This window comes from Rhinatrema bivittatum, chromosome 5, assembly GCF_901001135.1.
Source record: "Rhinatrema bivittatum chromosome 5, aRhiBiv1.1, whole genome shotgun sequence".
NCBI lineage: Eukaryota > Metazoa > Chordata > Amphibia > Gymnophiona > Rhinatrematidae > Rhinatrema > Rhinatrema bivittatum.
In genome coordinates, this window is record NC_042619.1 from 3,054,035 (window position 1) to 3,081,787 (window position 27,753).

At 48.6% G+C, this 27,753-nt stretch overlaps 2 protein-coding genes across 2 annotated transcripts in view; one reads left to right on the forward strand and one right to left on the reverse strand.

Moving 5' to 3' along the window:
• Positions 1 to 27,753, forward strand: part of ILK (integrin linked kinase) — a 261,691-nt gene that overhangs the window by 225,090 nt on the left and 8,848 nt on the right. The gene's annotated exons all lie outside the window — the stretch shown is intronic.
• The window catches only part of TPP1 (tripeptidyl peptidase 1), a 130,992-nt gene continuing 105,997 nt past the window's right edge, over positions 2,759 to 27,753 (reverse strand). Inside the window, exons 11-12 of the mRNA XM_029601900.1 lie at positions 19,593 to 19,730; positions 2,759 to 3,855 (exon numbers count right to left, since the gene is read on the reverse strand). Of these exons, the coding sequence (XP_029457760.1) occupies positions 3,703 to 3,855; positions 19,593 to 19,730 (291 nt within the window). The 3' untranslated portion in view covers positions 2,759 to 3,702. The remainder of the gene's footprint in view (positions 3,856 to 19,592; positions 19,731 to 27,753) is intronic.

Below are 27,753 nucleotides of genomic sequence, written 5' to 3' on the forward strand. Positions count from 1 at the left end.
GAGTGTGGTCTAGAAGCCTGAGGGTAATATCTCCTCGGCCTGTAGAAAGGTCGTCTTGTATCCCTACGCGGAGGCTTGCGGGCAGGATGAGTTGCAGGATCATGGGACAAAGTGGAGAGCTGCTTTAAAGTTTCAGAGTGCTCTCTAAGCTGTGCCATGGCGTCTTGTACCTTTGTTCCAAACAAGTTGTCACCTTGGCAAGGCAAGTCTACCAGCTTATCCTGGATTTCTGGACGCAAGTCCGAAGCCTTCAACCAGGCCCATCTACGGGCACTGATACCAGATGCTGCCGTTCTGGAGGAAGTCTCAAAGGCATCATACGCCGCTCGCACCTCATGTTTGCCCGCATCCAGTCCCTTCTGCACAATCTGTTGTGCTGCCTCTTGGTGTTGTTGGGGGAGAGATGGGAGAAATTCCTCTATCTGCTTCCACAGATTTCTTTGATGCTGCGTCATATATAGTTGGTACGCAGCAATTTTGCCATTTAGCATCGCTCCCTGGTAAATTTTCCGCCCCATCAGGTCCAGGAATCTGTTATCTTTCCCTGGAGGGATAGAGGCGTGCGTCCTAGATCTGCGTGACTTTTTCTGCGCAGATTCTACAACTAATGAGTTGTGTGGCAGTTGTGGTTTCTCGAACCCTGGGGCTGCTTGGACTAAATATGTAGAGTCCACTCTACGATTTACTCCAGGTGTTGTACACGGGTGCTCCCAAATCCTTTGCTGAAGTTGCAGCAGCACTTCATGCACTGGGATAGCCAAGTTATGCTTTGGGGGATCTACAAACTGTAGTATCTCCAGTGTCTGCTGCCTTTCATCCTTCTCTGCTTGAAGTTGAAAGGGGATGGATTCTGACATTTCCTGCACGAAGGAAGCAAAGGATAAATCCTCAGGAGGGGATTGCTTCTTGGCCTGAGGCGGAGTACCTTCAGATAAAAAATCCTCCGAAGAGTGCTCTGACTGTGTATCAGACCATGAATCTGTTGGGACCTGGTGTGAACGATGGTCTAGCTTTGCAGATGGTGCCATCCCAGATGGTCCTTGTAGAGGATCTTGAGTGTCCGGCTCACCCTCACTGGTATCACTCTGTCCCTCAGGCTGTGCAGGCAAGGAAGCTAATAGATCCTGGTATCTTTTTGTTAGCAGTGCATGCAGTCTTCTGTCAGAAGAAACTTCTGTAGCCTGCAGGGATGTATGTTTAGATTTCCCTGATGCCTTTTTCCCTTGTCCTGGAGTTCTGGACGGGGCTAGGGTGTACCGAGGTGCTACCTGTGCAGCAGTAGGCAGTGCTGTAGTCAGGAAGGAGAACATAGAAATGGGAATCAAGGAGGAGATAGGCCTAGGGGCCATTGCGGACACCGATTCCATCGATGGATCTGACAGCTGTATCGATGATGAAGCTGCAGAGATCATCGGAGTAGCAGGTATCGCTGAAGAGCAGCTGGCCGCATCCATCGGCACAGAAAGTGCTGTTTGCGGAGATGCTGCAGTCATCCTCGGCATCGAGATCGATGATGGCACCGGCAGTGGCATCGATATCGACGATGGCACCGGCAGTGGCATCGATATCGAGGAGGGCATCGACTCGATAGTCGGCATCGATTGAGTCATCGGCATCGGCCCGATGGCCGGCATCGACTGAGAAGTCGGCATCGACCCGGAGGTCGGCATCGGCCCTAGGGTCGGCATCGGCGATGTCGCCGGCATGTTTTCCTTGAGGGCATCGGTGACAATTTTCTTAATTAACGCCGTTAAATCTGTCACGGAAGTCGATGGAATCGATTCCTCTGTCGGTGCTGCGGAGGTCGATGACAATTTCCGCTGCTTAGATACCGGTTCCTCCGGCGGTGGTAATGGAGGGATGGAATGATGTCTGCGGTGTTTGTGCTTTGTACGAACCTCAGACACGGATTTTGACGATGCCACTGACGGTGTTGGCGATGAAGCGTCTCCTGAACCCTCTGGAATTCTCGTCTTGAGAAGTATCTTCTTCGATAAACCTACCGGTGAAGATTTTGTCGATGACGAGGGCGACGGCGATGGCCGGATTTGAAAAATCTGGGCCATTTTTTCCTGGTGAAGTTTCATACCCTTCACCGTCATTTCTTGACACTGGGCACAGGAGGCGATGTCATGGTCTCCTCCCAGGCAGCGGACGCAGTCGACGTGCGGGTCCGTGATTGACATAGTCCGGTTGCAGGCCGGACATTTTTTGAATCCGGAAGTTTTTTCCGTCGACATCCGTCGATGATTCCGGATTCCTTTTTCACAAAAAATTATGTGATGTTTGTCACCAGCCGGTGACAAACCGAGTAAGACCCGAAAGGGGTAAAAATTTGTAATTTAAAGTTTGTCGTTGTGAGGTAACTCACAGGGCTCCTGGAAGCCGCGATGCGGATAGCAGCGCGGAAAAAAGAAGACTGGAGTGAGACCCCTGTGGCAGGGAATATCATGGCATGCCGGGCATGCTCAGTAGCCTCAGGCAGCCAGTTAAAAGCTTCTAGAAACTTGCCAGAAGTTTTTCCCGCTTAAGGGCTCCGTGGATGACGTCACCCATATGTGAGGACTAGCATCCTGCTTGTCCTGGGATAATGGACTTCTCCTCCAAGAACTTATCCAATCCTTTTTTAAACCCAGCTATACTAAATGCACTAACCACATCCTCTGGCAACAAATTCCAGAGTTTAATTGTGCATTGAGTTAAAAAGAACTTTCTCCGATTAGTTTTAAATGTGCCACATGCTAACTTCATGGAGTGCCCCCTAGTCTTTCTACTATCCGAAAGAGTAAATAACCGATTCACATCTACCCGTTCTAGACCTCTCATGATCTTAAACACCTCTATCATATCCCCCCTCAGTCGTCTCTTCTCCAAGCTGAAAATACTGTAAAACACAGACAATGTGAATGGTTCTCAATAAATAGACTTTTTTTTGCACAGTCAGAGATGTGAATCTTTATGCTGAGGCGGCAGCTCACAGGTTGGTAGAGCTGGTGGCAGCTCACAGATTATGTCTGGGGCCCAGGTTGGGAGAGTCAGTGGTAGGTCTCAGGCAGATTCTGGTGCACAGGCTGGAAGAGTCAACAGCAGCTCAGGGATAGGTTCTGAGGCACAGGCTGCTGGGCTGGGAGAGTCGGCAAAGGCAAGGAGGAGAAGCTCTCTATATCCAGGAATTACATAAAATTCTTCTTGCCCCAAAAGACCCTTATAAAACTTCCTTTTCCTGTCTAAGGCCTGTAAGGGAGAGGGTGGAGGGGATCTGCTAGGAGAGGCGGCAGTCCCAGGATGGAAACTGAAAGAATTTTGAAGGCAGCATCAATGCATTTGGGACGCAGTGCTGACAGATTAGGCATCCCATGCCTTACTCTGGCAAACTTTTTGGGGTTTTCAGAATCCCTAGGAATTTTAGGCCTCTCTGGGAGGGGAGTGGGGCGCTGCTGTACGATGTGGAATTGTAATTGTAGGATTTGGGGCTGCAGTCAGCGTTCCAGGACTATTCATGTGAGATGTGGGGAGGAGAAAGAGTCCCTAAAGCTCTCCTAGGATTTTCACATGGGCTCACATTCCCTAGGCTCTCTTACTGTAGGGGGTGGAGTCCCCTGGATTCTAGGCTGAGGTTTGAGTTGCAGGACAGTTATTGGAGGAGAGATATGATCAGGGTTTGGGATCCAGACCCCACTGTTAGGCTCTAAGCCTTGCATTTCATACAGAAACTCTCTCAGGAAGAAAAGCTCTCAGCAGCTGGGGGAAATTTGGGGTACCCCAGCCTGTCACAGGATCCCACAATGGAGCAGCACAGAAGCCTTGACCCTGCACCTTTTCATCAAGGCAAGAGAGATGGCAGCCCGTTGTCACCTGTAACAGAGAAAGAATACACAGTCTGTAAAGACCAGAAGAGAGGATACACCACACACCCATTCCCTCCCAGTATACAGTCAGTGAGAACCAAACACTCACATTCATGCAGTACACAGTCTGTAAAGACCAGGGGAGAGGATACACCACACACCCATTCCCTCACAGTATACAGTCAGCGAGAATCAAACACTCACATTCATGCAGTACACAGTCTGTAAAGACCAGAGGAGAGGATACACCACACACCCATTCCCTCACAGTATACAGTCAGCGAGAACCAAACACTCACATTCATGCAGTACACAGTCTGTAAAGACCAGGGGAGAGGATACACCACACACCCATTCCCTCACAGTATACAGTCAGGGAAAACCAAACACCCACATTCATGCAGTATACAGTCTGTAAAGACCAGAGGAGAGGATACACCACGCACCCATTCCCTCACAGTATACAGTCAGTGAGAACCAAACACCCACATTCATGCAGTATACAGTCTGTAAAGACCAGAGGAGAGGATACACCACACCCATTCCCTCCCAGTATACAGTCAGTGAGAACCAAACACCCACATTCATGCAGTATACAGTCTGTAAAGACCAGAAGAGAGGACATAACACACCCATTCCCTCCCAGTATACAGTCAGTGAGAACCAAACACCCACATTCATGCAGTATACAGTCTGTAAAGACCAGAAGAGAGGACATAACACACCCATTCCCTCACAGTATACAGTCAGGGAAAACCAAACACCCACATTCATGCAGTATACAGTCTGTAAAGACCAGAGGAGAGGATACACCACACACCCATTCCCTCACAGTATACAGTCAGTGAGAACCAAACACCCACATTCATGCAGTATACAGTCTGTAAAGACCAGAGGAGAGGATACACCACACACCCATTCCCTCCCAGTATACAGTCAGTGAGAACCAAACACTCACATTCATGCAGTATACAGTCTGTAAAGACCAGAGGAGAGGATACACCACACCCATTCCCTCCCAGTATACAGTCAGGGAAAACCAAACACCCACATTCATGCAGTATACAGTCTGTAAAGACCAGAGGAGAGGATACACCACACACCCATTCCCTCACAGTATACAGTCAGCGAGAATCAAACACCCACATTCATGCAGTATACAGTCTGTAAAGACCAGAGGAGAGGATACACCACACACCCATTCCCTCACAGTATACAGTCAGGGAAAACCAAACACCCACATTCATGCAGTATACAGTCTGTAAAGACCAGATGAGAGGATACACCACACACCCATTCCCTCCCAGTATACAGTCAGGGAAAACCAAACACCCACATTCATGCAGTATACAGTCTGTAAAGACCAGAGGAGAGGATACACCACACACCCATTCCCTCCCAGTATACAGTCAGTGAGAACCAAACACCCACATTCATGCAGTATACAGTCTGTAAAGACCAGAGGAGAGGATACACCACACACCCATTCCCTTCCAGTATACAGTCAGGGAAAACCAAACACCCACATTCATGCAGTATACAGTCTGTAAAGACCAGAGGAGAGGATACACCACACACCCATTCCCTCCCAGTATACAGTCAGGGAAAACCAAACACCCACATTCATGCAGTATACAGTCTGTAAAGACCAGAGGAGAGGATACACCACACACCCATTCCCTCACAGTATACAGTCAGGGAAAACCAAACACCCACATTCATGCAGTATACAGTCTGTAAAGACCAGAGGAGAGGATACACCACACACCCATTCCCTCCCAGTATACAGTCAGGGAAAACCAAACACCCACATTCATGCAGTATACAGTCTGTAAAGACCAGAAGAGAGGACATAACACACCCATTCCCTCACAGTATACAGTCAGGGAAAACCAAACACCCACATTCATGCAGTATACAGTCTGTAAAGACCAGAGGAGAGGATACACCACACACCCATTCCCTCACAGTATACAGTCAGGGAAAACCAAACACCCACATTCATGCAGTATACAGTCTGTAAAGACCAGAGGAGAGGATACACCACACACCCATTCCCTCACAGTATACAGTCAGGGAAAACCAAACACCCACAGTCATGCAGTATACAGTCTGTAAAGACCAGAGGAGAGGATACACCACACCCATTCCCTCCCAGTATACAGTCAGTGAGAACCAAACACTCACATTCATGCAGTATACAGTCTGTAAAGACCAGAGGAGAGGATACACCACACACCCATTCCCTCACAGTATACAGTCAGTGAGAACCAAACACTCACAATCATGCAGTATACAGTCTGTAAAGACCAGAGGAGAGGATACACCACACCCATTCCCTCACAGTATACAGTCAGCGAGAACCAAACACTCACATTCATGCAGTACACAGTCTGTAAAGACCAGAGGAGAGGATACACCACACCCCCATTCCCTCACAGTATACAGTCAGTGAGAACCAAACACTCACATTCATGCAGTACACAGTCTGTAAAGACCAGAGGAGAGGATACACCACACACCCATTCCCTCACAGTATACAGTCAGTGAGAACCAAACACTCACATTCATGCAGTACACAGTCTGTAAAGACCAGAGGAGAGGATACACCACACCCATTCCCTCCCAGTATACAGTCAGTGAGAACCAAACACTCACATTCATGCAGAACACAGTCTGTAAAGACCAGAGGAGAGGATACACCACACACCCATTCCCTCACAATATACAGTCAGCGAGAACCAAACACCCACATTCATGCAGTATACAGTCTGTAAAGACCAGGGGAGAGGATACACCACACACCCAGACCCACAGTTGGATACAGAAGTGTGACAGACTGACTTGTTTAGGTTATGATAGAGATGTGGGATTTTTAGGGTTTTCCAAAGAGTGATGGAACCATGGAGTCCAGAGAGAATTCTTACAATTTGTGGTTCGATTATGATATTGTATGATCAACGTAAGAGTATTGTTTATAAACCTGAGGGTCCTAATGGGGAGCTGGGGCAAGCTGGTGTTGGCTCTTAGCTAGACTCATTGAATCCTGATAAAGAGAGAGGTTTTTAGGTCTTTATGGAAGGTCTCAATGTTTGATTCATGCCTCAGCCTTTTTGCAAGCAATTCCATGGTGGAGGAATTGCACCTGTAAATGATTGTTTTCTGTATCACACCAGTCTTTCTATGGGTGGGAGATCCTTCAGTCAAGCTTCCTAACTGGATCTTAGCTATCTTGCTGCTGTGTGTATTAGGACAGTCAATGGGAGATAAATTCAGAGCCAATACATTTTAAGGACTTGGCGCAACTCAGGGCCTTACAGATAATTTATGCAGTGGAACACTCTACCCCTTAACCTTCGTTTGGAGCCATGCCCTCTTAAGTTCAGAAAAATGCTAAAAACATGGCTCTTTCACCAGGCTTTCCCTGATTAATTTTCCTCGTTCGACTACTATCCACCTTCCCGGCACCTCTTACTCCTCCCGTCGCCCCATAACACCTCTCAATTGCTCTCTGATGACTCCATGTAGCCACATGCTACTGCTTGTATATTTGTAGATATGTTTTACTTTTTGCATACTGTATTCTCTTTAGTTTTCATTTTTCATTTTGCTAAATTTCGCCTCTGTGCTTCCTTTTGTATTTATCAGTTGCCCTGTTCCCCCTTTCCCTTGTTTATTGTAATTTCCACCTTTTTTATGTTAAAATGTAAACCGATATGATGTGTATTTTAATGTCAGTATAGAAAAGCTGTTAAATAAATAAATACATAAATAAATAATTTAAAGGCTTAGTGATGTATTCCACGCAATACAGTTTAGTGATGTATTCCATGTATTAAGAAAGGTAGAAGGAAGGCAAAACGATTACCGGCATGGTTAAAAGGTGAGGTGAAAAAGGCTATTTTAGCCAAAAAAAAAAAAAATCTTCAAAAACTGGAAGAAGGATCCACCTGAAGAAAACAGGAAAAAGCAAAAACACTGTCAAGTTAAGTGTAAAACAATTGATAAGACAGGCGAAGAGATAATTTGAAATGAAGTTGGACGTAGAGGCAAAGACTCATACTAAAAACTTTAAATATATCCGAAGCAAGAAACCTGTGAGGGAGTCGGTTGGACTGTTAGATGACCGAGGGGTTAAAGGGGCTCTTAGGGAAGATAAGGCCATTGCAGAAATAAATTATTTGGTTCCGTGTTTACTAATGAGGAGGTTGGGGAGATACCAGTTCCGGAAATGGTTTTCAAGGGTGATGAGTCAGATGAACTGAATGAAATCACTGTGAACCTGGAAGATGTAATAGGCCAGACTGACAAACTAAAGAGTAGCAAATCACCTGAACAGATGGTATGCATCCTAGGGTACTGAAGGAACTAAAAAATGAAATTCCTGATCTATTAGTTAAAATTTGTAACCTATCATTAAAATCATCCATTGTACCTGAAGACTGGAGGGTGGCCAATGTAACCCCAATATTTAAAAAAGGCTCCAGGGGCGATCCGGGTAACTACAGACCAGTGAGCCTAACTTCAGTGCCGGGAAAAATAGTGGAAACTATTCTCAAGATCAAAATCGTAGAGCATATAGAAAGAGATGGTTTAATGGAACACAGTCAACATGGATTTACCCAAGGGACGTCTTGCCTAACAAATCTGCTTCAATTTTTTTGAAGAGGTTAATAAACATGTGGATAAAGGTAAATTGGTAGATGTAGTGTATTTGGGTTTTCAGAAGGCGTTTGACAAAGTTCCTCATGAGAGGCTTCTAGGAAAAGTAAAAAGTCATGGGATAGGAGGCGATGTCCTTTCATGGATTACAAACTGGTTAAAAGGAAACAGAGGGTAGGAGTACTGTGTTCAGTTCTGGAGACCGTATCTTCAAAAGGACAAAGACAAGATGGAGGCGGTACAGAGAAGGGCGACCAGGAAGGTGGAGGATCTTCATCGGATGACGTACGAGGAGAGATTGAAGAATCTAAATATGTACACCCTGGAGGAAAGGAGGAGCAGAGGTGATATGATACAGACTTTCAGATACTTGAAAGGTGTTAATGATCCAAAGACAACAACAAACCTTTTCCGTAGGAAAAAAATCAGCAGAACCAGGGGTCACGATTTGAAGCTCCAGGGAGGAAGATTCAGAACCAATGTCAGGAAGTATTTCTTCACGGAGAGGGTGGTGGATGCCTGGAATGCCCTTCCGGAGGATGTGGTGAAGACCAGAACTGTGAAGGACTTCAAAGGGGCGTGGGATAAACACTGTGGATCCATAAAGTCAAGAGGCCGCCAATGAAGTGGGTGACTCACCAGAATGATGGCTACTGCCTGGAGACAATACCCTTATTAAATAAACATACACATGCTTACTGTGACTCCAACATCGCTCTAAGCTTCAACAGCAAGAGGAAATGTGGTAAAAAGGATTCACACTCACAAAGAGGGGAGTAGCTGGCTTGTTACGGCGGTTACTACCCCAAATCAAATAAGCCTGATACTTCACTTTCAATGCATATACAGCATAGTTCTCTGCTTCAATGGCAGGGGAGAAGAAAAACTGATACTTCACACATCCAGCAGAGCTCTCTGCTTCAACGGCAGGGGAGAAGAAAAGAGGGTTCGCACTCACAAAGCGGGGAGTAGCTGGCTTGTTACGGCGGTTACTACCCCAAACCAAATGTGCCTGATACTTCACTTTCGATACATATCCAGCATGGCTCTCTGCTTCAACAGCATGGGAGAAGACTGATACTTCACGCATATCCAGCATAGCTCCCTGCTTCAATGGCAGGGGAGAAGAAAAACAACCGATAAGGGCTGTATAACATAGTCTGGGTAAAACAAATAAGCATGGATGTAGCTTGCTTATTGCGGCGGCTACTACCCCTAACTAATCAAGCTAGATATTTCACTTGGATGCAGCTCCATCACTGCTCTCTACATTAATGGTGGGGGTGGAAGGGAAATAGAACCAAAGAGCTAAGAGAAACAGATAAGTATGAGAGAAAAAATGTGTGAAGCTTGCTGGGCAGACTGGATGGGCCATTTGGTCTTCTTCTGCCTTCATTTCTATGTTTCTATGTAAATGGTCAATTTTCTCAGTGGAAAAAGGTAAACAGTGGAGTGCCTCAGGGATCTGTACTTGGACCGGTGCTTTTCAATTTATTTATAAATGATCTGGAAAGGAATACGACGACTGGGGTTATCAAATTTGCAGATGATACAAAATTATTCAGAGTAGTTAAATCACAAGCAGATTGTGATACATTACAGGAGGACCTTGCGAGACTGGAAGATTGGGCATCCAAATGGCAGATGAAATTTAATGTGGACAAGTGCAAGGTGTTGCATCTACAGAAAAATAACCCTTACTGTAGTTACATGATTTTAGGTTCCATGTTAGGAGCTACCATCCAGGAAAAAGGATCTAGGCATCATAGTGGATAATACCTTGAAATTGTTGGCTCAGTGTGCTGTGGTAGTCAAAAAAGAAAACAGAATGTTAGGAATTATTAGGAAGGGAATGGTTAATAAAATGGAAAATGTCATAATGCCTCTGTATCGCTCCATGGTGAGATCGCACCTTGAATTCCGTGTACAATTCTGGTCGTCGCATCTCAAAAAAGATATAGTATGGTATCACTTCATATTTATTTCCTGCCTTATCTTCTTTCCAGCTTGTTGCAAGCTTCCAAGTTCTCTTCCCTGTTGATTGTAACTTTGACTCATTCCTACCTACTGTTTATCTTTCGTTTACTTGAATAGTTACCCCAGTTTTATTCTTGTTAATTGTAAACCGATCCGATATGGTTATTTACTATGAAGGTCGGTATATAAAACTGTTAAATAAATAAATAAATAAATAAATAAATAGTTGCAATGGAGAAGGTACAGAGAAGGACAACCAAAATGTTAAAGAGGATGGAACAGCTCCCCTATGAGGAAAGACTAAAGAGGTTAGGGCTGTTCAGCTTGGAGAAGAGACGGCTGAGGGGGGATATGTTAGAGGTCTTTAAAATCATGAGAGGTCTTGAACAAGTAGATGTGAATCAGTTATTTATTTATTTATTTAAAACTTTTCTATACCGTTGTATAGTAGAGCACCATCACAACGGTTTACAGTTAGGCACAAATATGTGGTTTCTAATTTATCCAAAGGGTGCCATTATTATACGGTTACATAGTTCGATAATATACTCTAAATGGGAAAGGGTGTGATTACCATTTACTATTTACTGTCTTTATAATTTAATACTTAAATTGTGAGAAAATAACAAAAGTAAGCAATACTGCTTTTTCTTGGTGACTTCCTGCTTTGTGTACGTGTTATTCCGTTACCTCACTGTGAAATGCTTTTTTGAACAGCCATGTTTTCAAGCCTTTTTTGAAGAGTTTTATTTCTTTCATTAGTCTTAATTCTAGTGGTAATGTGTTCCATAATAATGGTCCTGCCAAAGATAGTGCTCTCTCTCTAACTTGGGTTAAACTTTGCTGTTTTGACTGAGGGTATGGTTAGTAGAGCTTTATTGGCTGATCTGAGATTTCTTTGGGGGACATGTAGTCGTAATGCGGTGTTTAGCCAGTCCGAGTTTTCATCGTTTATTAGCTTATTTATTTATTTATTTATTTATTTATTTATTTATTTTGTATACCGACATTCGATCGAGATATCACATCGGTTTCCAGGTAACAGGTTGAATAGGGCGAGATCTGCCCTATTTTACATTTAACAAGATAACAATTGATTAAACTATTGAAGTAAAAAACATTGTAACATATGAATACAAATGAATGGGAGTATAATTTGTAGCATCTAACCTATATACAATATATACAGTTTGAATTGGTTACGATTACGATTAGTTCTGGTGGGAATAGGGGGGGAAAAGGAGGGGGTGGTTGTGAGGGGGGTGATATGCGGTAGTGCATGTAAGGGTCAAGTGGGCAGGTTTTCAAGAACCTGCAGTTGAAGGGGTTGGGAATCCGGAGGGAAGGCTTTCAAGAACAGCCATGTTTTTAGCTGTTTTTTGAAGACTTGTGGTGAGGGTTCGTGTCTGAGATGAGTGGGGAGGGAGTTCCATAGGGTAGGGCCAGCTATTGTAATGGCTCGTTTGCGAGTTGCATTGAGGTGAGCATTTTTGAGATTTGGGATGGAGAGGAGACCTGTGTTGGAGGATCTGAGGTTCCTTTGTGTGGTGTATGGTTGGATAGTGTTGTTTAGCCAGACCATTTTGCTATTGTTTATTTTTTTTGTGTATAAGGGTGAGGGTTTTATACTGTATTCTTTGTGTGGTGGGCAGCCAGTGGAGGTCTTTGAGAGTGGGTGTGAACTGTGCATAGTGCTTGAAATTGAATTCTCTGTTCTATTGGGAGCCAGTGTAAATCTGCAAGTGTTTGGGTGATGTGATCTCTTCTGCCTTTACCAGTAAGTATTCTGGCAGCTGGGTTCTGTAGTATTTGCAGTGGTCTGATAGTGGTGTATGGTAATCCTAGGAAAAGTGTGTTACAGTAGTCCATGCTGGCAAATATTAAAGCTTGTAGTACTGTACGAAAGTGTTCCTGATTTAATAAGGGTTTTAGTCTTCTAAGGATCATTAGTTTGGTGTAGCCTTCTCTTGTTTTTATTGATATGTGTTGCTTAAGGCTCAGTTCCGTGTCTATAATTACTCCTAGGTTTCTAGCTTTATCAGTTAAGTCTATTGATTTGTCATTTTTAAGTCGAATGGGATTTTGAATTCTTTCGATGTTTTTTCGTTCAAGATGTATAAATTCTGTTTTTTCAATGTTGATTACTAGTTCCATTTGGTTTTATACTTTCGGATAATAGAAGGACTAGGGGGCACACCATGAAATTAGCAAATAGCACATTTAAGACTAATCGGAGAAAATTATTTTTTACTCAACGCACAATTAAGCTCTGGAATTTGTTGCCAGAGGATGTGGTTAGTGCAGTTAGTGTAGCTGGGTTCAAAAAAGGTTTGGATAAGTTCTTGGAGGAGAAGTCCATTAATGGCTATTAATCAAGTTTACTTAGGGAATAGCCACTGCTATTAATTGCATCAGTAGCATGGGATCTTCTTAGTGTTTGGGTAATTGCCAGGTTCTTGTGGCCTGGTTTTGGCCTCTGTTGGAAACAGGATGCTGGGCTTGATGGACCCTTGGTCTGACCCAGCATGGCAATTTCTTAAGTTCTTATGTGACAGCCAGTGTAGGGTGATGTTTAACGGCGAGGACCTATCACATTTGCGATGCTCTGTCGCTAAACAGCCCACCAAGTTTTGTACTACCTGGAGTATGGATAGGGTTTTCTTTAGGACTCGCATGGCTATGATGCTACAATACCACTGCTTACATGAAAATTCTTAACTTGCTTGACTCATATTGAGGCGCAGTTGCTTTTGTAAGTTCAAAATTCACTTCTCCCCAAAATTCATCCCACTAAACGTCTCCAATTTATGCACTTAAATTACAGTTGCATAAGTCTTAATATGCCAATTTTGCCATTTTGACTTTTTCAGTTATCTGCCTAAATGGCTTTTGAATATCGACCTCACAGCATACAAATCAGCAGACTCTAGACAGAGGAAAAGACTTAGTACACACACAAACACAATGTAGAATCAACAGACACCATTTGAGAGGAAATAACACACAATGTACAGTCAGCAGACACATAGAAATAGCCTTATGGACATGTTAACGCTAAGCAGAGGAAGTACAGTGAACATTCAACAGACAGGACAGAGGATCCAACACACACACATACATATATTCCCACCCATGCAGTGTGCATTCGCCGGAAACCAGGGTATACAATCCAGAAACACAGTGAGATATAATCAGAAACCATGGTTCCCTGTATGTACCAGGATCAGTCCAGACTGCTGGGTTGTGTCTCCCTTCCAGCAGAGGGAGTCAGAGAAAAAAAAACTGAACAGGCACTCCTCTTAACCTAGTGTGCAATCTGCAATCCCTCAGTATTTTCTCTGACTCTCAGCAGAAGGGTTGACAGAACCTGGGGTCCTGATTTTTCAATTTCTTTAAATTTAGTTACATCTTTTTTTTACAGAGTTCTAAGGCTCTGGATGATTTAGTTAACACCTTTGGCTACAGCAAGTTGGTTGTATAAAAAAAAAAAAAATAAGCTCAGTGCGGTTTTATTTTCCCAGGCTTTTCACTCAGCAGTGGTAGAGGTAAGGCGGGGGCTGGCAGCTCTAAAAGCCTTGTTCCCGGAGGGCCCGTCTATCTCTGGAGGGGGATTAACCGGTGGGCTGGTCCCTCCCCTCGGTGCCCCGAGACGAGTTTCCTCGGGTGCTGCAGCGTTCCCAGAGCTCCGGAAGGCCGCGAGTCAGCAGGGTATTTTAAGTTTTCCCTTTTCTTTCCTACCGCGCTGTTTGGAAACCCCACCCCTCCTGGGATGCCACGAGGGCTATCGTGCTCAGCATGTGGGGAGGCGGGGTCGCGCCTCTCGCGGGACGGGGTTTGCACCCACTGCCTCCCCGGAGGAGGGAGGGGGAGGGCTCGTCCGGGGGAGATTTTGGGCCCATTTTGCCACGAGGCGCGGAATGGCGATGGCGATCGCATCCGTCGCCAGTGCACGCGGAACGGTGGCTATTTTCTCAGAGCCCTACCTGCCGACTGGGGAGAGGATTCTCTGATTTCTCCTCCCAGTCTGAGTCCCGTTCGACCGCGCAATCCGGGGCCCGCCCCCTCGGGATCTGATAGATGAGGAGGAGGAGGAGGGGGGAGGACCAGGATCCGATAGATGAGTCAGTTTTTTCTTCAAAATTTATTTTACTTATGCATAGGGCTTTTTTGGAGGCGGAAGCTCATCAGCAGGATGAGCAGCCCCCTCCCGTGAAGATTGCGTGGTGGGACACGTCTCTGGATGCCGTTTCGGCCCCTGGGGGGGCTCTGGATCCTGTTCCCTTGGGATCTTTTTTGGATCCTCTCCTCCAAAACCTAGATGGGGGTGTTGATGAGTCCGCTGTAGTAGAGGGGAATGACCCCCGGGTTTCTCGGCTGTTTTGCCGGGAGGAGTTGGATCCCTTGATCCCCTATGTCCTGGAGGAACTGGAAGTGAAGGCACCAGTCCCCAGTTCGGAGCCAGTTAAGGGGAAACCATTACTCTCGGGACTGCGTGCCCTGGCCCAAACTTTTCCTTTCCACCCAATGCTTAAGCAGTTGGTCACTCGGGAGTGGGAATCTCCGGACGCGACCCTGCGGGTGGGACGGGCAATGGACAAACTCTACCCTTTACCCGAGGAAGCCTTGGATATCCTCAGGATTCCCAAGGTGGATGCTTCGGTTATTGCGGTCACCAAGCGGACCACCATTCCTGTTACGGGAGCGACGGCTCTTAAGGACTTACAGGATAGGCGGCTAGAATTCCTCCTTAAGCGCATTTTTGAGGTGTCAGCGCTCTGTGTTAGAGCGGCGGTCTGCAGTAGCCTCATGCAGTGAGCGACCCTCAGGTGGGTCCAGCAAATGCTCACATCACAGGTGTTGCCACCAGTGGAAGCAGATCAGGCGAATAGGATGGAGTCCACAGTAGCTTACACAGCGGATGCTTTATATGATCTGTTGCAGGCATCTTCACGCAACATGGCCACTGCAGTTTCGGCTAGACGGCTTCTCTGGCTCCAGAATGGTCCGTGGACGTTTCTTCCAAAACTCAGTTGGGTAATCTTCCTTTTAAGGGAAAATTGTTGTTTGGGGAGGAACTTGACGCCCTTATTAAGTCTCTTGGGGAGAATAAGGTGTATAAATTGCCAGAAGACAAGCCTAAGTCTTCCAGGCCCTTTGGGGCAGCGCGTTACCGTTTCCGAGGACAGCGCAGATTTCGGCAGTTGCGGCCGCTCGCTTTTCCCGCCCGACAACAGACTCAGAGAGCTCAGTCTTGGCCTACTTCCTTTCGCGGTCAGAGGCCATTTCGGGAGGGAGGCTCTCAAGGGGCCACCGGAGGTAAACAGTCCCAATGAAGGTGTTCCGACCCTCTCCCCGATTCCAGTGGTGGGAGGTCGTCTCTCCCTGTTTCTCGAGGAGTGGGTCAGGATCACGTCGGACCAGTGGGTCCTCAATATCATCACCCACAGTTACAAGTTGGATTTTGCCCGCCCGTTAAGGGATCTTTTTCTGATTTCTCCCGCCGGCTCTCTGACCAAGCAAGAGGTAGTCGGGCAAACCCTGAGTCACTTGAAATCCCTGGGGGCTATTGTTCCAGTCCCTCCAGAAGAGTGCAGGGCCGGCAGGTACTCCATCTATTTCGTAGTCCCGAGGAAGGAGGGGTCCTTCCAGCCAATATTGGATCTCAAGGCAGTCAACCGAGCACTTCGGGTTTCCCGATTTCGCATGGAGACTCTACGTTCGGTCATTGTGGCCATCCACTCAGGAGAATATTTGGCCTCTTTGGATCTGACCGAGGCGTATCTTCACATCGGGATACGCGAGCGCCATCAGCGGTTTCTCCGGTTCATGGTCCTGGGGGAGCATTATCAGTTCCAAGCTCTTCCGTTCGGCTTAGTGACAGCGCCTCGGGTCTTCACCAAGGTAATGGTAGTCGTAGCAGCGACCCTCCAGCGGGAGGGGATCTTGGTTCACCCATACCTGGACTATTGGCTCATCCGAGCCAAATCGGAGAGCCTCTGTTGGGAAGCAGTGAGCAAGGTTCTATTCCAGCCCGTTCCTTGGTTGGGTGGTCAACTTTGCCAAGAGCCAGTTGGTACCATCTCAGGTTCTCAACTTCCTGGGAGCGCGCTTCGATACCTCGGTAGGCAAGGTCTTCCTCACTCGGGAGAGGAGGCTCAAGTTAGTGGCGCAGATCCGTCGGCTCATGTCCTTACCCCTGCCCATAGTATGGGATTATTTGCAGGTACTTGGTTCCATGGCGTCTACTCTGGAAGTGGTTCCCTAGGCGTGGGCGCATATGAGACCATTACAACGCGCATTGCTTTCTCGGTGAGATCCGAAATCGGAGGAGTTTCACCTGCCTTTGCCACTGATGGAACCAGCCAGGTCCAGTCTCGATTGGTGGTTGATTCCGGCCCACTTGTTACAGGGGATGGACCTGGAGGAGCCGCAGTGGGCAATAGTCACGACGGATAGCAGCCTCACTGGTTGGGGAGCAGTTTGCCAGTCACAATCCGCTCAGGGTTGTTGGACAAGTTATCAGGCGACGTGGACAATCGATTGGAAACCAGGGCGTTACGCCTGGCATATGTTTTTCTCCCTCTGGTAGCTCAGTGTGCGGTGCGAGTCTTGTCAGACAACGCGACAACGGTAGCCTACATCAACCGCGAAGGGGGAACCAGGAGCCGGTTGGTGGCCTGGGAAGCCGAAAGGATCATGACGTGGGCAGAGCGACATCTGGTCCAGTTGGCGGCCTCGCACATAGCCGGGGTGGACAATGTGCAGGCAGACTTTCTCAGCCGCCAGCATCTAGATCCCGGCGAGTGGGAATTGTCCGATGCAGCTTTCCGGCTGATCACTCGTCGTTGGGGGGTTCCACACCTCGACCTGCTGGCAACTCAGACAAATGCAAAGGTGCCCCGATTTTTCAGTCGTCGGAGAGACCACGGGTTGGAAGGAGTGGATGCTCTCGTCCTTCCGTGGCCTCGCGGTGTACTGCTGTATGTGTTCCGCCTTGGCCACTAGTGGGCAAGATCGTGCGTCAGATAGAGAACCACGTGGGGTCTGTCAGTCTTGTAGCTCGAGAGTGGCCCCGAAGGCCGTGTTTTGCGGATCTGATCTCGTTGGCGACAAACGGTCCGGTGTGTCTCATCCACCTTCCGAATCTTCTTCAATAAGGTCCAGTATTTTTCGATCGAGCGGATCGCTTTTGTCTAGCGGCCTGGCTTATGAGAGGAGGCAATTGAAGAAGAGGGGATATTCAGATTTGGTTATTTCTACCCTCTTGCAAGCACAGAAATCGTCCACGTCGTTGGCCTATATTCGTGTTTGGAGAGTTTTCGAATCTTGGTGCCAAGGTTTGAACGTCCCCCCACGTCTGGCTTTGGTGGCACACATCCTATCCTTCTTGCAGGAGGGACTGAAGAAAGGTCTAGCTTGCAGTTCTCTCCGGGTGCAGGTCGCGGCACTGGGTTGCCTGCGGGGCAAGATTGATGGCTTTTCACTGGCAGCTCATCCAGATGTTGCCCGTTTTTTGAAGGGGGCCAAGCATTTGCGCCCGCCGGTACGACAAATTTGTCCTGCCTGGAGCTTGAATTTAGTTCTCAAGGGCTTGTGGTCTTCCTTTTGAGCCCCTCCGGTGGGCTATGTTAAAGGATTTGACACTCAAGACTGTTTTTTTGGTAGCCATTACTTCCGCACGGCGAATTTCAGAGCTTCAAGCTTTGTCGTGTCGGGATCCGTATCTTAGTATTTCGGATTCCGGAGTTTCGCTGCGGACCGTTCCCTCCTTCTTGTCCAAGGTGGTATCGGCTTTTCATGTCAAGCCGATACCAGCCTTCCCGAATTTGGATCAGACTTCTGCGACTGATAAGGATCTGCATAAGTTGGATGTGCGCCGGGTTCTCCTTCGCTATCTAGAAGTGACCAATGCTTTTCGATTATCGGATCATTTGTTTGTCTTATTGACTGGTCCTAGATGGGGACACAAGGCATCCAAAGCTACGGTTGCTAGGTGGTTGAAGGAGGCCATTTCCTCCACTTATCTTTGCGCCAGGGGTGCCATACCAGAAGGCTTGAAAGCGCACTCTATCAGGTCTCAAGCGGCCTCTTGGGTGGAGAACCAGTTGGTCTCGCCGCAGGAGATTTGTAGAGCAGCCACTTGGAAATCCTTGCATACTTTTGCGAAACATTATCGTGTGGATGTCCAGGATCCGGAGGTCGACTGTTTGGCAGCAGTGTTCTTCATGCGGGACTCTCCAGATCCCACCCCAATTAGGGCAGCTCTGGTACATCCCAGCAGTCTGGACTGATCCTGGTACGTACAGGGAAAGGAAAATTGGTTCTTACCTGCTAATTTTCGATCCTGTAGTACCAAGGATCAGTCCAGACGCCCACCCTTGGGTTTTTTGGAGAGTCTGTTTTTTCTGTATGTTTTCTTCCTTCTTCTTATCTCGGCAGAGTTCTTATCTTGGCAGAGTTCTTTACAGGCATGGGAAGGAATCTTCTTGATTGATATGTTATGCGGCGTATTGTTGTAGCCACTGGTTGTTATGTTTGGGGATTTGTTCTCCTTTATTGGTTATTCCGCTTTGATATCGTATATACTGAGGGATCGCAGGTGGCACACCAGGTTAAGAGGAGTGCCTTTTCAGTTTGTTTTTTCTCTGACTCCCTCTGCTGGAAGGGAGACACAACCCAGCAGTCTGGACTGATCCTTGGTACTACAGGAATGAAAATTAGCAGGTAAGAACTGATTTTTCTTTTACAACCCAGAAACACAGTGAACAATCATCCTTACAACCCAGAAACCATGGTTTATAACCCAGAAACAGTTAACAATCAGCAGACAGAGGATACAATAGACTAAATGATGAGCAAAGGACAGACAGACACACACACACACACACAAATGCAGTGTAGTTGGCAGTCACCAGGGTAGAGGACCCAACATACACACATACAAAATCACCCATGTATTTTACAATCAGCAGATGCCAGAGGACACAGCACACAGTGTACTGTAAGCAGTCACAGAGAGCCTTACACAAATATGACCACATGGGGCAGAAGGTCCTTACACACCCACACATACATTACACGCAAATTGTTTTATTTGTCACTTACATCGAAGAGGGCACTGCTGTTTCCACTAGAATGCAGTTTATAGAGGGCAGGATTCAGAAAACCCAAGGGAGGCAAACCCTTCTGCAACCGCTTATCGTTAATCAGGGATAAGATCCCTCCAAAAACTGGGGTTGAAGCCTGGAGAAACAGAGACAGACGAAGATTCTCGATCAGTTAAACGTCTTCAGTAAAACTACTATTTCTAAATTTAAATTACATAATATATTAATAAAGTACATCACAATAAGTCAAATAAAATAGAATGATTCTATGTAAAGGAAAAACATCACAATAATAAGACTAGAAAAAGATGTGTGGAACTGGTAAAACAGATCTATCATGGAGGTTAAGGAGATGGAACCGGGATTGAATTAGGAATAATACAGGTAAGTACTAATATATTTCATTTCTCGATACATACATGTAAATATAGTATCTAAGCATATTTAGTTATTAACTCCACTCTGCAATATATACTACCATCATCATCATACATAAGAGTAAATAATAAAGCCACTTTCCACCTAAAAGGTTCCCATTCTTTTGGAACACCATAACAGAAATCACCAACATAGAATGTTATGATCTTCATAGTATATTCTCCCCATAGCAAATGCAACCAGGAAGCCATTGAGGGAGCTGTGGATGATCTCCATAGCATATACTCCCTATAACCAATGCAACCAGGAGGCCAGTGCGGTTGTGGAGGATGATCGCCATAGTATATTCTCCCTATAACAAATACAACCAGGAAGCCACTGAGGGAGCTGTAGATGATCTCCAGTGGCAGGCTGGGTTACGCCTTGCAGCTACCAACATATGGATGACTAGTATAAACACACTTCTTATGGTGGGTAATATTCCCTCAGACAACAGACCAAGAGGGATAACAGTAGGATCTAAAGGTAGCTGGATTTCAATAATATGGGAGATCCAAGAGAGAATTTCAGAGCAGTATATCTGCATAACTGGGCATGTCCACCAAATGTGAAAAAATGTTGAGATTACTTACTTGATAATCTCCTTTTCCTTAGTGTAGACAGATGGACTCAGAACGAATGGGTATAGTATGCGCGTGCTAGCAGTTGGAGACTGATCTGACGTCAGCACGGGTATATATTCCCCCACAGGAAGTGTAGCAACTCAGTAATCTTCCTTGCAAAAGCTGTTATGGATGTATGTGTACTGACGATCAATGAAATTAGTGAAACAGGATTCCCCTGACCGATTGATAGGAGCTGGAGACCACCAGCATTCACAACCGGAAGGCGTCGAAACCTGGCAAAGGGGACACTCTCAAGTAAGAAAATGACATGGCCTACCTTGAATTGGTGAACCCATGTATACCAGCAGCCGGGCGGGATGCTGAGTCCATCTGTCTACACTAAGGAAAAGGAGATTATCAGGTAAGTAACCTCAACATTTCCTAGCGTGTAGCCAGATGGACTCAGAACAAATGGGATGTACAAAAGCTTTACTCCCAGCCTGGGCGGGAGGCTGCCTGAGGACCGCGTAGGACTGCCCTTGCAAATGCTGTGTCCTCCCTGGCCTGGATATCCAGGCGATAGAACCTGGAGAAGATATGGAGGGAGGACCATGTCGCCGCTTTACATATTTCTGCAGGCGACAGCATCCTGGATTCTGCCCAAGATGCCGCTTGGGCTCTGGTAGAATGAGCCTTGACTTGTAGAGGCGGTGACTTCCCGGCCTCTACGTAAGCTGCTCTGATAACTTCTTTAATCCAGCGGGCGATGGTGGGCCGTGAGGCCGCTTCACCTTGTTTCTTTCCGCTGTGCAGGACGAACAGATGGTCCGTCTTTCGTACTTCTTGCGTCATTTCCAGATATCTGGACAGCAATCTGCCGATGTCGAGATGGCGTAGTAAACGCCCTTCTTCAGATTTCTTCAAACCCGCCGTGGTAGGCAAGGATATGGTTTGGTTGAGGTGAAATTGTGAGACCACTTTAGGTAGAAAGGAGGGAACCGTGCGAAGATGGATCGCCTCAGGAGTGATTCTGAGAAAGGGATCACGGCAGGACAGCGCTTGTAGCTCTGAGATGCGGCGTGCTGAACACACTGCCAGCAAGAACACCATCTTCAAAGTTAGAGAACGGAGAGACAGGCCCCGAAGGGATCTGAAGGTGGATCCCGCGAGGAAATCCAAAACAAGGTTGAGGTTCCACAGGGGCACTGGCCACTTCAGTGGCGGACGAATGTGCTTGACTCCTTTCAAGAAGCGAGAAACATCTGGATGCGTGGCAGTGGTCTTGCCATCCCTCCTGGGACCGTAGCAAGACAGCACAGCCACCTGAACCTTGATGGAGCTTAGGGAGAGACCCTTCTGAAGCCCATCCTGCAGGAAATCCAGAACAATAGGGATTGTGGTCGCATGTGGATTGGTGCCATGAGTGTCGCACCAGGCTTCAAATACTCTCCAGATCCTTACGTAGGTGAGGGATGTGGAAAAATTGCGAGCTCGGAGGAGAGTATCTATCACCGGCTCCGAGTAACCTCTTTTCCTCAGCCTAGCCCTCTCAATGGCCAGACCGTAAGAGAGATTTGAGCCGGATCCTCGTGGAGGATGGGACCTTGACAAAGCAGGTCCCTGAGAGGAGGCAGGGGAAGGGGCTCCCCTGCCAGTAGTCTTCTCATGTCCGCGTACCAGGGTCTTCTTGGCCAGTCTGGTACCACTAGAAGAACTAGCCCCAGTGCTTCTGAATCTTGTGGATAAGGGCGCCCAGCAGAGGCCACGGAGGAAAAGCGTATAGCAGGGTCCCTGGAGGCCATGGCTGAACCAGGGCGTCGATCTCGTGAGCGAATGGATCTCGCTTGCGGCTGAAGTATCTGGGTACTTGAGCATTGGACCTGTCCGCTAGTAAGTCCATGTCCGGGATCCCCCACTGATCCACAATCATCTGGAAGGCTGTGGGCGACAGCTGCCATTCCCCCGGATTTAGGCTTTCTCTGCTGAGGAAGTCTGCCGTGGTGTTGTCCTTCCCGGCAATGTGGACGGCGGAGATGTCCTGAAGATTCGCCTTTGCCCAAGCCATCAGCGGGGCTATCTCTAGGGACACCTGTCGGCTTCTGGTTCCACCCTGACGGTTGATGTATGCCACCGTGGTGGCGTTGTCGGACATCACTCTGACTGCCCGATTCCGCAGTCTGTGAGCAAATTGCAGGCAGGCTAACCGGACTGCCCGTGCCTCTAGACGGTTGATGTTCCACCTTGACTCTTCTCTGTTCCACCACCCTTGTGCGGTGAGTTCTTCGCAGTGTGCTCCCCATCCGCTCAGGCTGGCATCTGTGGTGAGCAGAATCCACGTGGGGGAGGACATCTTCGACCCCCTGCTCATGTGGTTGGACTGCAACCACCACCGTAACTGGGTCCGCACTCTGGCTGGCAGAGGTAGATGCACGGAATAATTCCGGAAGCGGGGGCTCCAGCGAGAGAGCAGGGAGCGTTGTAGAGGTCTCATATGGGCCCTTGCCCAGGGTACCACTTCCAGGGTGGATGCCATGAGGCCGAGAACCTGCAGATAGTCCCAAGCTATGGGCCGACTGGCTCCCATCAAGGACCGGAGATGCGTCTGAAGTTTTAACCTTCTTTTGGTAGTGAGACTGACTTTGTCTGCCTGGGTGTCGAACTGGACTCCCAGGTATTCCAGTGATTGGGAAGGCTGTAGGCAACTCTTGTTGAGGTTGACTACCCATCCCAGGCTTTCCAGAAGGGCGATCACTCTGTTGGTTGCCCGATGGCTCTCCTCTCATGATTTCGCCCTGATCAGCCAATCGTCTAGGTAGGGATGGACATTCGCGCGGCGCTCAGACGGGATTCCTTCCCGTCTGAGCGCCGCTGCTACCATTACGATCACCTTGGTGAAGGTCTGCGGCGCCGTGGCTAACCCGAAGGGCAAAGCCCAGAATTGGAAGTGGCGTCCCAGAACCTTGAAGCGTAGGTAGCGCTGATGATCCGGATGGATCGGGATATGCAGGTAGGCTTCTGACAAGTCTAAGGCCGTGAGGAATTCTCCTGGCTGTACTGCGGTCTTGACTGAGCGCAGAGTTTCCATGCGAAACCTCGGGACCCTTAAGTATCGGTTGACTGACTTGAGGTCCAATACGGGCCGGAAAGTGCCCTCTTTCTTGGGTACCATGAAATAAATGGAATAGTGTCCAGAATTCATTTCCCATGCAGGTACTGGGATGATGGCTTTCAAGGACAGGAGCCTCGCCAGGGTAGCTTCCAATGCTGCCTTCTTGTGTATTGGACACGAAGATTCCACAAACCTGTCCGGAGGGAGGTGATGGAAGTCCAGATAATACCCCTCTCGGATGATGGCGAGGACCCACTGGTCCGACGTAATCTCGACCCATCTGGGGTAGAAGAGGGTTAACCTGCCCCCTATGGCTCCGTCCCCCGGATGGATCGGCTGATTCTCATTGGGAGGCGCGGCCGGGCCGTGAACCCGAGCCGGCTCCCCTCTTATGCTGCTTGGTCCGAAAGGACTGGTTCCTGGCCTGAGGACGAGGTGCCTGGTAGCGACTCCTATAGGGAGTGAAGCGTTGGGAGCTTCTACCTCTGGAGGGCCTCGGGAAGGCGCGCTGGTTCCTTTTGAACCTATCTTCCGGCAATCGAGGTACTGGAGAGGCGCCCCATGTGCTGGCCAGTTTATCAAGGTCGCTGCCGAACAGAAAAGAACCCCTAAAGGGCATTCTGGTGAGGCGTGTCTTCGAAGGAGCATCGGCTGACCAATTCCGTATCCAGAGCTGCCTCCTGGCAGCTACGGAGGATGAGACCCCCTTTGCTGTCGTACGGACTAGGTCGGATGCGGCATCCGTGAGGAACGAGAGAGCTGACTCCATGTCTGTTGCCGGAGCATTGTTCCTGACCTGTGACAAACAGGAACGCATCACCACTGTGCAGCAGATTGCGATTCGCAAAGATAGAGCTGCCACCTCAAAGGTCTGTTTCAGGATGGCGTCCAGGCGCCGTTCATGAGGCTCCTTGAGGGCCGCCCCCCCTTCAACTGGAATGGTAGTGCGCTTGACCACAGCGCTAACCAAGGCGTCCACCTGAGGGCACGCCACCATCTCCTTGATTGCCGGTTCCAGGGGGTACATGCCCGTCAGGGCCCGACCCCCTTTGAATGAGGCCGCTGGTGCAGCCCATTCCAAATCTATCAGTTGCTGTGAAAATGGCGGGCTGTAGGACGAAGACCTTCCAGCAGAGGGTTCTGCATAGAGGGCACCGTAGTGCTGGGACCTGTAATAGCCAACTCCGCCAGGCACTGCGATACCAGGTCGGAGAGATCTTCCTTGGGAAAGAACCGCCTCATGGTTCGATATGGCTCAATCCCCGAGGGAAGTTCCCCCTCCTCAGGGGGTTCGGACTCGTCCTCCGAGACATCAGGGTCCACCTGAACCGGACTGCTCAGAGGCGGATGCCCACGATAAGGGCGCGAAGGTCCAGGGGCAGGATCAGCTGGAGCAGCAGCAGCAGGGCCTGGACGGGAAGCTGATTGCATCTGTACAAAGGCATGAATCCCCTTAAAGAGATCTACCCAGGAAATGGAAGCGGTCTCTAGTCGTCGGGATACCAGGTCCCCCGGGATTCCAGGTTGTTCGAGACTGCCTGCTAGATCCGGGGTGGCCCCTGGGGAACTGTCAGCAAACCTCGGTTGAGACTGGTCCTGGCCCGAGGCTCCCACTGCCTCCTCACATTGGGCACAAAGGGAGTCTGGCTCCTCGCTGTGCGTGGCTCTAAGCTGGCATGCTGAGCAGAGGCCGAGAGCTTTAATGCCGGAATCAGGAGGCGCCGCCGCTGGAGACGCTGGGGCGTTCGGATGTTCCATCGCGGCTTGCGAATGTAGCGCTGAAGAATATGCGCTTAATATAATATGCGCTCAAGGATATGCGGCAGCAATATGCGCTTAATACAACAGGCGCTCAATAATATGCGGCAGCAACATGCGCTTAATACAATATGCGCTCAATAATATGCGGCAGCAATATGCACTTAATACAATATGCGCTCAATAATATTTGGCAGCAACATGCGCTTAATACAACGGGCGCTCAATAATATGCGGCGGCAATATGCGCTTAATACAATACGCGCTCAATAATACATGGCAGCAATATGCGCTGAATACAACAGGCGCTCAATAATATGCGGCAGCAATATGCGCTTAATACAACAGGCGCTCAATAATATGCGGTCAGCAACATACGCTCAATACAATATGCGGTCAGCAATATCCACTCAATGATATCCAATATGCGCTCAATAATATGCGGTTAGCAATATACGCTCAAGGACGTACAATATGCGCACAACATTATGTGATATAGAGGCGCCTATCATGGGCGCTCAATACCTGAACAAGGCCGACAAAATGGCGACCTCCACGGCGTGCCGCATACAGGCAATGCCGCCGATCCGTCTCCAACTGCTAGCACGCGGATACTACCGTATTTCCACGACAATAACCCGCCCACGTATATAACCCGCCCACACACATAACCCGCAGGTTTTCAAGATTTATGAAAAAAAGTTTTAATATACCCCGCCTCCTCATATAACCCGCAATTCAAAAAAAAATAAATTTTTAAATACCTGTCGGAGGGCCGCGTGGGTCCAGGCGGGCGGCGGGAGCCGGGTGGTCGCGTGTTAAATCTAGGCCGCGGGCGGGTGGGCGCTTGTTCCAGGCGGGGGCGGGTGGACGCGCGTTAGTTCGAGACGGCCGGCGGGTGGTCGCGTGTTAAATCTAGGCCGGGTCGCACAGGCGCGCATTCATTCACTGCCGGTGGGGGCTGCGGCAGCCCCCACCGGCAGTGAATGAATGCGCGCCGAAAGCAGCTTGTTCCAGGCGGCGGTGGCGGGTGGACGCGCGTTAGTTCGAGGCGGGTGGTCGCGTGTTAAATCTAGGCCGGGTCGCTCAAGGCAATCTAGGCCGGGTCGCTCAAGGCAGTCACATGCCGTGACGTCACGGCATGTGACTGCCTTGAGCATCGAATCGCAGGGGTCGCATTCATTCATCCAGGCGGAGGAGCCGGCTGCTTTCGCCGCTACTGCCTTGAGCGCCGAAAGCAGCCGGCAGCGGCAGCTGAAAGCAGCCGGCTCCTCCGCCTGGATGAATGAATTCATTCACTGCCGGTGGGGGCTGCCCCAGCCCCCACCGGCAGTGAATGAATGCGACCCCTGCGATTCGATGCTCAAGGCAGTCACATGCCGTGACGTCACGGCATGTGACTGCCTTGAGCGACCCGGCCTAGATTGCCTTGAGCGACCCGGCCTAGATTTAACACGCGACCACCCGCCTCGAACTAACGCGCGTCCACCCGCCCCCGCCGCCTGGAACAAGCTGCTTTCGGCGCGCATTCATTCACTGCCGGTGGGGGCTGCCCCCATCGGCAGTGAATGAATGCGCGCCTGTGCGACCCGGCCTAGATTTAACACGCGACCACCCGCCGGCCGTCTCGAACTAACGCGCGTCCACCCGCCCCCGCCGCCGCCTGGAACAAGCGCCCACCCGCCTGCGGCCTAGATTTAACACGCGACCAATCAGGAAGCGGCCGGGCGCAGGGATAGGACGGACTCCTCTCAGCTGCAGCCTATTCAGAGTCGGGAAACTTTATTGGTTGTAAAATTTTTTCTGGATAACCCGCCCACGTTTATACCCCGCGGGGGGCATGCGGGGTAGGTAAAAACGCACATTACCCGCGGGTTATATGCGTGGAAATACGGTATACCCATTCGTTCTGAGTCCATCTGGCTACACGACAGGAAAATAACCTTTTTCTCCACAATCCCGCCAAAATGTATCATGAGGACAGCAACCCATTTTAGATAATCTATCAGGTGTGTAGAACCAGCGCTATAACAATTTGTAACCATTTTCTTGGGTGGTAATACATAGAGAATTGCCCTTGCTTATTCTCAGAAAACTTTTAGACCAATTGTTATCAGGAACCTCATGGCCAATGTCTTTCACTCATAAGCATTTAACTCTCTTGAGGGCTCCCCATTCCTTCTTTTAGCAATCAGCATATTTTAGAAATTAGACCTGGAGTCAGGCCTTCAAAACAAACAACAAAATTCCTATTCAGGCCTGGAACCTTATCATACTAGTCTCGCCAGGGCTGTTCCCTGCTCCTTGGA